This window comes from Ursus arctos, unplaced genomic scaffold, assembly GCF_023065955.2.
Source record: "Ursus arctos isolate Adak ecotype North America unplaced genomic scaffold, UrsArc2.0 scaffold_17, whole genome shotgun sequence".
NCBI lineage: Eukaryota > Metazoa > Chordata > Mammalia > Carnivora > Ursidae > Ursus > Ursus arctos.
In genome coordinates, this window is record NW_026622841.1 from 13,592,166 (window position 1) to 13,605,397 (window position 13,232).

At 44.6% G+C, this 13,232-nt stretch overlaps 1 protein-coding gene across 3 annotated transcripts in view; it reads right to left on the reverse strand.

Annotated features, from left to right (window-relative positions):
* Window positions 1-13,232, reverse strand: part of TNFRSF11A (TNF receptor superfamily member 11a) — a 49,449-nt gene that overhangs the window by 17,836 nt on the left and 18,381 nt on the right. For 2 of the 3 annotated variants that reach the window (XM_057313354.1, XM_026496430.4), the window contains exons 2-6: window positions 10,953-11,034; window positions 9,454-9,579; window positions 5,288-5,431; window positions 1,963-2,056; window positions 438-532 (exon numbers count right to left, since the gene is read on the reverse strand). In XM_057313354.1, coding sequence (XP_057169337.1) covers window positions 438-532; window positions 1,963-2,056; window positions 5,288-5,431; window positions 9,454-9,579; window positions 10,953-11,034 — 541 coding nt within the window. Of the gene's footprint in view, window positions 1-437; window positions 533-1,962; window positions 2,057-5,287; window positions 5,432-9,453; window positions 9,580-10,952; window positions 11,035-13,232 lie in introns of those variants that run through there. The other variant, XM_057313355.1, reaches the window with a different exon arrangement.

Below are 13,232 nucleotides of genomic sequence, written 5' to 3' on the forward strand. Positions count from 1 at the left end.
GTAACCAGCATCCACCCTCAACTTTCTGTCAGGCTTTGAAACTGTACTTAAGATTAACTTGATGTACAAAATGTGCCCTGTATAACGATAGCTATATTCTAACTCTGGTTGGCGACCAAAATCTCCCACAGACACCCCTACTGTGATCTCCACAATCCTGCCATATTTGGGCATTTTAATTCATGTTTGTAGCTCAATTTCTGTTCTTTCTTTTTTTGTGTGTGTATGAATACTTTATTAGTTATCCACGTCAGAGTGGGAAATTTTCAAGTAAACAACATATCTGGAGTTCAGATACTGACAAAAGTGACCATGGATAAGATGGGATGAAGAGGGACAGGTGAACCCCCTCAGACACAGCATGTTATTCGGGAGAAATCTAGAATTGCTGACTAGACTGGGCACATCTACAGCCAACCCGCTCTACTTAAACATACCTTTTGGCGGCTTTGCAGATGGCAGAGAAGAACTACAAACCACATCTGATTTATCAGTCCCATGACGTACTTCTGTCTCCCCAAGAATGCTACAGCTGTGGAGGTAAAGGTAGTTAAGTGTTTTGCTTTTACAATCTTGTTTAAGAAAAACAAGCAACAAGCTACAAAAGGCTCTACTCCGCTAGATTGCCAGCTTCTTCAGGAGAAGAACTGAGAGGCCTTCCTGCACGTTTGAATCTCCAGTGTCTGTCCACTCGTCAAAGGGTGGACCGATGAATAAGCAAAGATAACCACGACCAGGGTTCTCTAAGAACCACTCTGACACTATGGTCCAAAAGAGAGTACATTGAAGAAGATTCCAAATGCTTCAGTTGCCTTCGGCTGAGTGATAAACTTTTGATGAATGCTCTTTTGAAGCTGAAAACACAAAAAATCTTTTCAACATAAAACTTGGGTAAGTGGATCAAAAAATAAATATCTAATGAGAATTAATATATTGAGGGGGGATGCCTGGGTGGTGCAGTTGGTTAAGCATGTGACTCTTGATTTTGGCTCAGGTCATGATCTCAAGGTAGTGAGACCGAGCCCCGTGTCAGGCTCTGCACTCAGCAGGGAATCTTCCTGAAGATTCTCTCTCTCCCTCTCCCTTATCCTCTTGCCCCCACTCTCTCTCTCTAAAATAAATAAATACATAAATCTTTAAAGAAATACATTGGGACTATATTAGTATTTGGCAATAAGCACGCAATGGAAGGACCCAGAAATTCCACCATATATACATATACCTAAAATTCCACTACACACACACACACATATACTCACATTAAGTGTGAAACCCAGTATATATACGAGATGAGTCATTGAAGAATTATTTATTACCGCAACAGACTAGAAACGACCTGAACGACTACCAACAGGGAATTTATTAAATAAAATCATGGTACATCTCTATGGTCCATCTCTACCAAAATAAATTACAGTACAAACCGAGAGTTGGCAGCAAATGTTTCCTAAGCCACAAAAAGCCACGGAGATCTAAGTGAACAAATATGGAATGAGCTCCTTTAAGCATATATTATGTTAAAAAAGCCAAGGCGTTTAGAGTATGCAAACATTTATATAAACAGGAGGCTCCTATATGCACACACACACGTTTCTGGACAGATGCACCAGGGGTGCAGGGAAGCTGGGAAGCGTGGGCATGGCAGGTGAAGGATTATAAACATCGTAAATCACTTTTAAGCAACTAAGGTTAGGAAAGGGAAAAAAGAAGCTGCAATTGTAAGTCAAAGATTAGGTCCAAGTGACTCTGAAAAGTAATACAGAGCCCCTGTCACACAGGAAGCTGAAGATGAGTTGGACTGGTTTATTTTCCCCATGCCGAAGTGACAGAATTTTCCCGTTCTGAAAACGGGTTTGAGCAGAAGCCTCACCAAACGGCATCAGTCTGGTGACAACCTCGAGGAGACAGTGCAAGTTGAGTTTAAGATCAACACACTTTCCTGGCTCCTCTGTTGCCACTTACTTGGTCCAGGGTTTGCATTTCTCTGTGGGAGAAAAGGCATCGGAGAAGTAGCCTACCAGGCAGGGCTCGCAAATCGTGTCCTTGTTGAGCTGCACTGTCAAAAAAACGAACGGACAAAAGAACAAGCAAACAAACAAGGACACTTAGACATCGGCCAGGATGATGTTCCAAAGGACCAGAGACCAGGAGCTGCCCCCTGTGCCTCTGGCCTCCCCAGTCCCACACTCACCACCCAAGGCTGATTGCTCCGGGCCCTCCTGGCTTCAGAGGGCCCCCAGTCCCAGCAATAGGTTACAGACTCTTGTTCAGCAAGGTAACTGGCTCACTGTCAGGCCACTAACGTCAGTATCTGAGTTAGGTACTGACCCTTGGCTGTTCAGAGCCACTGTCCTGGTCCCCGATCCTCTGTTTCCTAGCTGGAGCCTACTGCCCCCTTTGTTTTCACCAGGCACCTGTCTGCCCTCCCCTTTCAGCCTTCTGGGTTTGTATCAGTCTTCGTCTTCAGAGAATGACAGCCCTTTTCCCGCTTTTAAGGGAAACTTGCTGTTCTGACTCCTGATCAGATAAATCTTACCAGTGCAAACACTACAGTGATTGTAACACTCTTTTCTCAAACAAACACATAAACAAAAACACACCCTGCCCCCAAAAAACCCTATAGGTCTCTCTCTTAAACCAAGAGTTGGCAGCAAATGTTTTCTAGAAAGGGCCATACGGTAAATATCTTAGGTTTTGCAGGCCCTCTGATCTCTGTTGTAATTACTTGCAGCATGAAAGCATCATAGACAACATGTAAACAAAGAGACGTGCCTGTGTTCCAAGTGAACTCTATTTATACAAACAGAAGAGGTGGGCTGGATTTTGGACCCCTGCCTTAAGCCACCAGCAGTGAAAGCAGGAATTGATCCTGGTTAGGATGTTTCTTCAGTTCTCTCACATTCCTCATCAACTGTATTATCAAAATAGGACATGTCTCCAATTTCCTACATCTATTAGCCTCACTGCAACTCACACGTGATGACCCTTTGGTAATTCTAAAAAAGAAGACATTGGCTTCCGTGTGGTATCATAATCAGGCAATCGACTGGTGCCAAAACCACAATTTACTCTTGAAATTAGTAGCACTTCTGTGATTTATTGTCATAAATAAAACACTAAAATAAGGAATTAGATTTTCTTTGTCCAAAGTCAAATGGGAAGTACACTCTTGATTTCTGCAGCTGTCTCAATCAGCAGGGTACCCCCCTCAACCTAGTAATCTGAGTCACCTTGTAATGACCTTAACAAAAGCCCAGTTAACATCTAGCTGTTCACATGAATTCAAACAGCTTTGTAAAATATTAACACACTCTAGAAGAGTAACCCTTAAAAACAAAGAGACTTCCTAAGAAGCCGCAAGTCACACATAGCTTCAAGGGCATTAAATCCATGCACTTGATTTCCACATCTACTCTTTGAAACACTGACCTGCCAGGGACATCCTGCAGGTTCTCCTTTCCCTTTCCCCCGACACAATCACACTTTTCTCACTTTACAAAAGGAGGCATGCTGCTTATCCACTCCAAATCCTGCTATGCCAAAAAAAAACCCCACAACAAATCAAAATACTGGTAATAGCAAAGCTCCTGCAATTCAGAGCACCTCCATACCGAAAGGCTCTGGGCCTTGTCTTAGAATTGAATTCATAAGGGAGTTGGTTGCATAGGGAGATTTATTTTAATAATTAAAAAATCAAGGGGCGCCTAGGTGGCTCGGTCCGTTAAGTGTTCGACTCATAACTTCAGCTCAGATCATGATCTCAGGGTCATGAGATCAAGCCCCGAGTCAGGCTCCATGCTCAGCAGGGAGTCTGCTTGAAGATTCTCTCTCTCCCTCTCCCTCAGCTCCTCTCTCCCACTCTCTCTCTCTTAAAAAAAAAAATCAAGTCACACTTTTTCCAAGAGAAAGCTCATTTGGTTTAGTCGATACATTTGGTAATAAGGACAGACTGTACCAGTGAGACTCTGATGGACATCTTCCTCCGTATGAATTGAAATGAATACTATCTTAATTCTCCTCAACCTGTCCAAGTCTTCTGGTTTAAAACAAAATGCCTCCAAACGAAAGATTAACAGGTATGAATAATCATGTGTTGCATCTTGAAAAAACTTTTTGGGGGTACTTTCCAGAAATCAGGAAGGTAAAGAACTTTAAGAAATACTTTTCTGGCAAAAAGATATATCTATTTCTTTACTTTTAACAAAACTGAGAACATAACTGAGTTCTTAACTGAGAGATCATTAAAAACAGCTTTTGATGTCACACCACTATGTGGCCTGGACATAGAGCTCAGAAAGTGTTGAAGGAACTGACTGACACTAGTCTACCGGAAGGCTTCCTTAGCCATTCAGGTATTTATGTGAGCAAGATTCTCAGCACTCAGTGGAAATAGAATGAATGTTGAAATCTGTTACATTTTAGCAATAACAAATATTCAACCATGAATATATGAATCAGAAAAAAATCACTCATTAAGTTCGTAAAGCTTTTACAATTATAATAAGGCAAAATATATTACTTTTTGACAATCATGTAGTAACTGTAATAACAACTTAGTCCAAAAGTGTTTTAACTCTTAGAACCCTGAGCCACAGGAAAAGTTTTTAAAATTACAATCTCAAATGGGTGCCTAGTTTTGATGTGAAAAGTGCATGAAAAGGTGATTAGCAAAAGCCCTCCAAGCCTAAAAATACATTAGGGTAAAATTCTTTGGGGAGGGTGAAATGGATACAAGTCCAAGGAGGGACAAACCATATAAATCTTCCAACAGTGAAGGACGACGAGTGCATTTTAAAAAGGATGATGGTGTTATCAAATTGCTACGGTGTTTAGATTCCATTGAATTCCATTTTTAAAAGTGTTACTGCTGCTATAATCCCTTGGAAACTAATTCCTTAGCAACTCTTTAAGTTGGCAATAAAAAACGTTATCTGCCAACTTAAAAATATGCCACGGGCGCATGGTTCTTCAAAATTCTTCCAAGGGCGTGCGCCAGTTTGTTTTTTTGTTTGTTTGTTTTTTGTTTTTTAAAGAGTCTGAGGCCCCCTGCGTTATCCCTGCCCGCCTAAGGGGGCTCCCAAGGTTTCCCAGCTGGAGGAGGCTTCCGGGGAGCACGTGGGCAGCGCGCTCACATTCCCCTGGAAGAGCGTAACCTGGCCCTTCTCAAAGGGCCCCTCAAGCTACTCCAGCGCCACCTGGTTCCCCGGAGCGTGAGTGACACAGGGACGCCTCTCAAAGTCCGCTCTGGCCCAGGGGAGAGCCGCGGGGCGCACGAACCGAACCGTACCCGGGTGCTGGGCGCCGAAGCCCGGGGCGCACTCCGCGTTGCGGCGGCAACAGTCACAGTCGGCGCTCCAGTGGTAGCCGGCCGTGCAGGCGCAGCGCCGCGGGGCCGTCCGGTTGCCGGGCTCCACCGCCACCAGGGCCTTGCCTGCAGGAGACAGAGACACGGCTGCTCACCTTCCACCCCGAGCAGCTCCAACGCATCCTTCAGGATAGGTTTCGAGAACTCCCCAGTTCCCCCTTCCTAAAGCACTAAAACATCCTAGTAGGTTGGTTCCCCTCCACACCCTCCCCCGCAAAAATTAAGAGTCTCGTGGTTTTTTAAAAGTCCATTTTCATGTGAGGAGGAGGATTAAGAACTGGGGAGTGTATGATCCTGGACTATTTTGGCTAATGCAAAATAGACTCCACGGCTTCTTGGTTTTTAGTAAATTCAAATGTGAGAAATATTCTGAACACGAATGCTAGATTGAACCTAAGGGAATAGGGTTCTGGAGACTGGGGATTCATCCTGGGATTCTGCAGGACCACAGGCGTATTCAGAGTTGTGGAAACAGGGCTCAGGGACATTAGAAAAGGGAACGCATTCCAGAGGCTGAGCTGGATGACACACTTGGAAGTCAATCTCCCCAAATACTTAGAGCTACCGGTGGGTTCTCTTTTCTCACAACACATAGCAAAGACTCTCCTTCTTGTCCCAAATCTCCTGCCCTTTCCAGTTTCGGTGGAATAGAGGTCATGCTGACACACACAGTCCATCTTCATTCTTTGTTGACTCTTATTTACAATTTCACCTACTCACTAACATTTCGGTGTAACCCCCAAATCAGTACTCCTGGCACTTTTGCAGTCATTTTTGGGCACATGCAGAACAGTGGAGATTTCGAGCCACTGGCTGGACATGCATACTCTCAGCTGAGGTCAACCAAGGTCACACTCCGCCTTCTTTTTTTTTTTTTTTTTTTTTTTTAAAGATTTTATTTATTTATTTAACAGAGATAGCCAGCGAGAGAGGGAATACAAGCAGGGGGAGTGGGAGAGGAAGAAGCAGGCTCATAGTGGAGGAGCCTGATGTGGGGCTCGATCCCAGAACGCTGGGATCACGCCCTGAGCCGAAGGCAGGCGCTTAACCGCTGTGCCACCCAGGCGCCCCCACACTCCGCCTTCTTGTTACAGCTCTTAGACTGGAAGCGAGCATCCTTTGTGTGGTCTACTTAGTGTCCCATTTTGGGCATTTCCATGCTTTTTGTTAGTGATTCCACTGCTTACAAGGGCCCACAATCACAGTGTTGAAGCGCTGTCCGCTGTTTCCAGGCCCAGGTGATGTGCCTCATGAGCAAATACAGGTTAGATAAACTCTGTTCAGGCATGAGTTACAGCGCTGTTGGCTCTAAGTTCAATGTTAATGAATCAAAATATTTACTAAGGTGTCTTTAAACAGAAACACACATAAAACAAGGTTATGTGTGGATCAGTTAACAAAAATGTTGTGACCAGAGGCTCACAGGAACCTAACACTGTATTTCCCCTAGGAGCAATGGTTTAGGATTTGCTAGTTCAGAACACTGATGTTATTCTATGAATAACAAGAATCCACATGCACATACACAATGCAACACAATAATATTATCTGAAACAGACTTTGTACCCCTATAGGGCCCCATCTCACCTGGGTTGTCCCAATAGCCCATGGACTTATACTCCTGAGTACGTATAGGAGTTTGTTATGGACTGATGTTTGTGTCCCCTCAGAATTCATGTTGAAATCTTAATCCCCAATGTGATGGTACCAGGAGGTGCAGGCTTTGGGAGGTGATCAGGCCATAAGGTTAGACTGCACGTGAGTGGGATTCATGCCTTTATAAAAGAGACAGTAGGGAGCTTGCTTCCTCCCTGTCTGTTCTTCACCATGTGGAGACACAGCAAGAAAAGAGTGTCTTGGAAACCTAAAGAGGGCCCTCACTAAGAACCCAACCATGCTGGCACCCCATCTCCCACTTCAGCCTCCAGAACCGTGAGAAATAAATGTTTGTTGTTGAAGTCACTCGGTCTGTGCTATTCTGTTAGAGAAGCCTGAACAGACTAGGACAAGTTCCAAGGGAAAAATAAACAGGCAAACCAGAACCCTGTCTCCTTCACTGTCTCAAGTTACAGCCAGCAGGGAGGAGATGTTTCCTATTTCCACTCTTTTCAGAGCAGAGCATGGCGAACCTAGAGAAATCTTCCTGTGTCCCTCCCGTGTCCACTCTCCAAGGCTCTGGTCGTTTGTGCAGCACTGAGGCCAATCTGCATACACATGTGCATAATGCTCAGAACAGACATGGACAGGGGTCACTTCCTTGGAAAATTCTAGTTCCACTACCTTACTCGATTGTGAGTGAATGCAAGCCTGTGTGGTGATGAACAATTTTGACATATTTTTAAATATCTTAATGTACCAGGTTTGGGGCTTTAATCAACTTTGGCAGTAGACAGAATGAATCTTTATTTCCAAGAGACAGCAGTGAGTCAAGGTCATTACTAAGCAGTGGGAAAGAAAAAAGACTTGATCAGATGCTTCTGCTCAGTGGAGTTTCCATGTTACCTTCTGCGGCCAAAATCTGCCAGCTGTCTCTAACCCACTCGAAAATGACGATGTTTAAAAAAAAATACTTAGGGGCGCCTGGGTGGCACAGTGGTTAAGCGCCTGCCTTCGGCTCAGGGCATGATCCTGGCGTTATGGGATCGAGCCCCACATCAGGCTCTTCTGCTATGAGCCTGCTTCTTCCTCTCCCACTCCCCCTGCTTGTGTTCCCTCTCTCGCTGGCTGTCTCTATCTCTGTCGAATAAATAAATAAAATCTTTAAAAAAAAAAAAAAAGGAATTCTTAAAGAAATGGCTGATTTGTGGTTTGAGGCAGGAAATGCCCAAGATGAACCTGGAAGCAAGGAGAGCTCTTAAGGTCACCTGGGGTCATATAAGGTCCTGAGGTGAGACAATCTGAGCACCCACATACCTAGTAACTGTAATAGATTAAAACACCTCAACTATGTCCGAATGGCTGAGTTTATCATATTCACATAAATCCTTTGGAGAAAGCATGACGATCAAGTCATGATTTTGAAAAGCGGTAAATAAAGCTACAAGCATTCATTCTGCCTCTCCCGTATATACTGTACTTCAGGGTAATGGAGAGTTGCTGAGGGAAGCTTCTTTTCATAAAGTGTTCCAGGCATTCAAGAAGGAATGATAGAAGGTCACCTTTCTACGGCTCCTCCCAAAAGTGGATCTAGGCCATGATGGTCAACATACCACAAGAAGAGAGATAAGCAGCTTCTATACGACCCCTGACATAACTACATTATACCAACTGAGGCTGTTTTGCAAAAAAAAACCAAACAATATAAAAAATACAAACTTCTGACCAGCCTTCTAGATCCAACAACCACTATATAGGAAATATAGGAGACAGGAAAATATGGTAAATGACACCAAGGGAATGCAACCAGCAGAAACCAGACTGTGACCCACGGGATTCCTGTAATCCACAGGATTAACAACAACATGGTTTCGCCAACAGAGAGATTTAATGGAAAAAGAAACAAAAAAAAGAGAGAGAGAGGGAAAGGAACCTCTAGGTTAAGGGACATATTTTGATTCTGATTCCTACAATTATACTGATTCCTACAATAAAAAATTAAATAATTAAAAAAATTTTTGAGTCAAAAAACCCCAAAAAACTATAGCGGTCTGTTAGTAAGACACTTATGGTTCAGGAGAAAGACTTGAGAGTCAGATCTGGCTTTGAGTCCTGCTTCTCACTTGTTAACCTTGGAAAAGTCACCCAACCTCTCCTGGTCTCTGTTTCTTCCTCTTTAAAATGGGATAGCTGTGGCTATCTGGCAGGGTTTCTGTAGAAATTAAATAACATAACATACACAGAAACATTGTGGCAAGATATTGTCAACTGTAACATGTGTGTTCCGGGATTAAACTGAGATGCAATTATATTTCAGAGCAAAAGTTCTAAACGAAGAATGTTAACACAATGCTTGAGGCAGGAAATGTCTGAAGCACTTACTTCTCGGGGTCCGAGGTCAAAAACGTCTTCCTATGCCTCCCCAAAAGAGATAGCACTACTGTATCTAAAAACAGCACCTATCCACACTCCTGCTGACATGACTGACTTACCCGTGTCGCAAACTTTATGCAGCAAGCATTTATCTTCCTCATTCCAGGTGTCTAAGTATTCATCTGGGCCACAGGGCAGGCATACACTTTCCAAGGTAGTAGTGCATTTAGAAGACATGTACTTTCCTTCAATTAGAAAAAAAAAATGCACCAATGAAAAATACCCCCCCAAATAACAACAAAATGACAATGATACACCAACCTGCTGGACTATTTAAATGACTGCGACCCCAGGAAACCCCCTAACACAGTCTGGTACACAGGATGAGGCCACGTATCAGTGATGGGCTCCTCAGGCCTCCCAGCTGGCTAAAATAATCTCTCCTAGGGGCGCCTCGGTGGCTCAGTCAGTTAAGCATCTGCCCACAGCTCCGGTCCCGATTTCGGGGTTCTGGGATCAAGTCCCGTGTTGGGCTCCCTGCTCAGAGGGGAGTCTGCTTCTCCTTCTCCCTCTGCCCCTCCCCCTGCTTGTGCTCTCTTGGTCAAATAAATAAAATCTTAAAAAAAAAAAAATAACCTCTCCTAGGCTTGCAGTGCTTATGATCACAGCCGCCTTTTAGTTCATCCCAGTAAAAGACCATCCTTCTCACCCCACACATCCGCTGACCAAGGAAAAGGATGATGGCTTTCAAACGTGCCTAAAAAACCTTGAGGGGCTCTCTGGGGGCTAAGCAAAAATTTCATTTTATCCCTGCCCTCCCATCTTCAAGATCCCCTCTACTGTCAATCTGGAGTGTTAACTTCTTTTGTCCTACATCTATTGTGGGCCCTCAGTTAACAGAATGACTAGAGTACCACACACACACACACACACACACACACACACACGCACGCACACCTGCACACTCACGAAAATCACTAGATCTTTTTCCTGCATGTCTAAGAAATACATATAGCTTGAATATCTTAAGGATCTTGATGTAACGTAACCACCGTTTCCAGAACAACGAGTGAGTGAGAACCTGCGGACTTTCGCTGAGGCTGTAGAAATACTCGGCCACCTTCTGGCAGAGCAGCTGTGGGGAGGACGTAACAAGTCTGCCTTCCTCCTCTCAACAGGTAGGTGAGAAGCTGTAATACGGTTTAGGCGATTTGCAGCAGCAACAACTCCAGTACGGTTATTTCCCACCCCCCAACATTTGTCTGTAGAATACTTTTAAATAAGAGTTGCATTTTATATGTTGAAAGTTCGAATTACAAAGTGCTAAAATATGATTTTTAAAACCTTGCTTTCTCAAAAAATAGTGTTTTGGAAAACCATATTCCAGCATAAATTAAGTACTGGTTTCTACAACTGCTTTTAAGCGATTTTACCTATTGAAAGGTTTTTGTCTTCAGAGCAACACACATTACTAGCTGCCACTACCATAGAAAGTCTATCCAATCTCTTTTTTTTAATCTGGCAGGACTGAAATTATTCCTTGGATTAAAAAATAAATAAATAAATGAAAGCCCCACCCACTTCTGAGGAACAAGGACAGGTGCTCAGAAATACAAACCTGGTTCACATTTATTACAGCATCGTCCGAAATGCTCATAATGCCTCTCACGGGTACACGGAGGGGCGATCTGAAAAGTCACCTGAAAAGACAATTGGCATCGGGTAGAGATTTTGCACAAGTCCCTTCTGGATAAAATAACAAGTGAATCACTGAATTCCATTTCTGAAAAGCATAAGAAAATACCATAAATAGTCCTGAAACTGCTCTATGTGATATTACCTCCCCCCAAAATGTCACTTTCCTACAGGAGCCCACTCCCCACTAAGAATGTATAAAGCCAACTGGCATTGGCTTAAAAATCCATTTAAGCATTTAAAAATATTCTGGTTATGGGGCACCTAGGTGGCTCAGTCAGTTAAGTGTCTGACTCTTGGTTTTGGCTCAAGTCATGATCTCAGGGTCCTGGTGTGGGGGTGTGGGGGATCGAGACTGGCGTCCTGCTCGGAGCTCAGTGGGGCGTTTGCTTGAGGATTCTCTCCCTCCCCCTCTGCCCCTCCCCCCTGCTCATGCTCTCCCTCTTTCTTTCTCTCTAAAATAAATAAATAAATCTTTTTTTTTTTAAGATTTTATTTATTTATTCGACAGAGATAGAGACAGCCAGCAAGAGAGGGAACACAAGCAGGGAGAGTGGGAGAGGAAGAAGCAGGCTCATAGCGGAAGAGCCCGATGTGGGGCTCGATCCCATAACACCGGGATCACGCCCTGAGCCGAAGGCAGACGCTTAACCGCTGTGCCACCCAGGCGCCCCTAAATAAATAAATCTTTAAAAAAAATATTCTGGCTCTGCTCATGGTAATATGATGGATTATGGTCACGTGGTAGACAACTGCTCATCACCTTCAGTCATAAAACTGTAGGAGAACATAAGGAGGCCCCTTAATATATGTATTATATACCAGGGATGTCAAATTTGGTCTTATACACTTTCTTTGATTTCTAAAAGACCTTTTAAAATTTAAACATGCAGAGAATTTTTTAAAGTGGGACAGCAGGATGTCATGGGAACCCTGCAGGGTTGGAGCTCAGAGTCCTGGCTGGAGTCCTTACCACCTGCTGGCTGAGGGACCCCCCGACAAGCTGTTTAAGCTTTTTGAGGCTCTGTTTCATTTCTGTATGATTCTAGTACAAATATAATTTCCAAATCTGCCCATCTACGTAAAACAAAACAAAACAAAAAGCCAAGTCCCCTACAGTCACTCAGAGATTCTTATCACTTTGCCACAGAAAAGCTCTTTTCTGCATCAGCTTTCTCAGGGTAAGAGAAACAACAGTCCTAGTGATCGTCGGTCACGTTGGACACAGAGCAGTGCAACCCACCGACCAGCTGGGCTTGGCTGAACAGACATCAAACGTTGCAGACCAAGGATCATGTTCCCTGCTGGGTCTCAGGGATCCACAGTTACAGACCTTGCCCTCGAGGGGCTTACACACACCAGGGTGTTTACTCCCCACCCTCACCCCCACCCAGGGGCAGATGGGCCCCTACCTCAGCTGGAGAAGGTCAGGGAGTCAGGTCCCAAAGGATGTGATAAATGAGCTCAGTCTTCCAGGATGCAGAGAAATCAGCCAGAGGAGGGAAAAGGAACAGGCAGAGGGAAGGAGGGGGAGGGGCAAGGAAGACTACTTAAGTCCGTGTGAACAGTTCAAACAGGCACTGAGGCCTGAAATGGCATGTGGGGTGGGGGGTGGGGGGCAACGGAGGCCGATCAGCGGAGTGGTGGGGGCTTCATCGGCACACTGGATTGAAGGTGTATAAAACATAGAACTTAGAAGAAGCCATGCATCCTTAAAATACCTCAGTTATGGGAGGAAGTTTTATTAAGAGCACCACACCCAGAGAAGCCTAGGCTAGCTGAGTGCGGTGTGGGGGACACAGCCAACATGGACCTCTCTGAGCCCACCCTGGCCAGGCAAAGGCCTTACGGGGCGGGGGAGGGGGGGCGGGTTCGGGTAGGGACAGTTACTTTGAGGTCAATGAGAAGGTTGAAAGTGCTCCTGGAGCCCGCCGTGCCAGGAAGGCTGTATTTGGGCCAGGTCGGGCTGATACTCCCGGTGGACACGGGATACTGTGAATTGGATGCTCTCCACACCTTCACTGCTGGACAAGGGCTGAAGGACAACAGCAGTGAGCCCGGTGCAAACGAGGAAGAATGACCGAACAGAAATCACCCATCCTTCTCTTCTCTTTCTCCTTTTGTTTTTATAGGAATCCGCTTCTCCGTAGGCAGCCCTTGTCTGTGTCTAGCACAGTCGTGGACGCACGTGGAAGAGAGATGA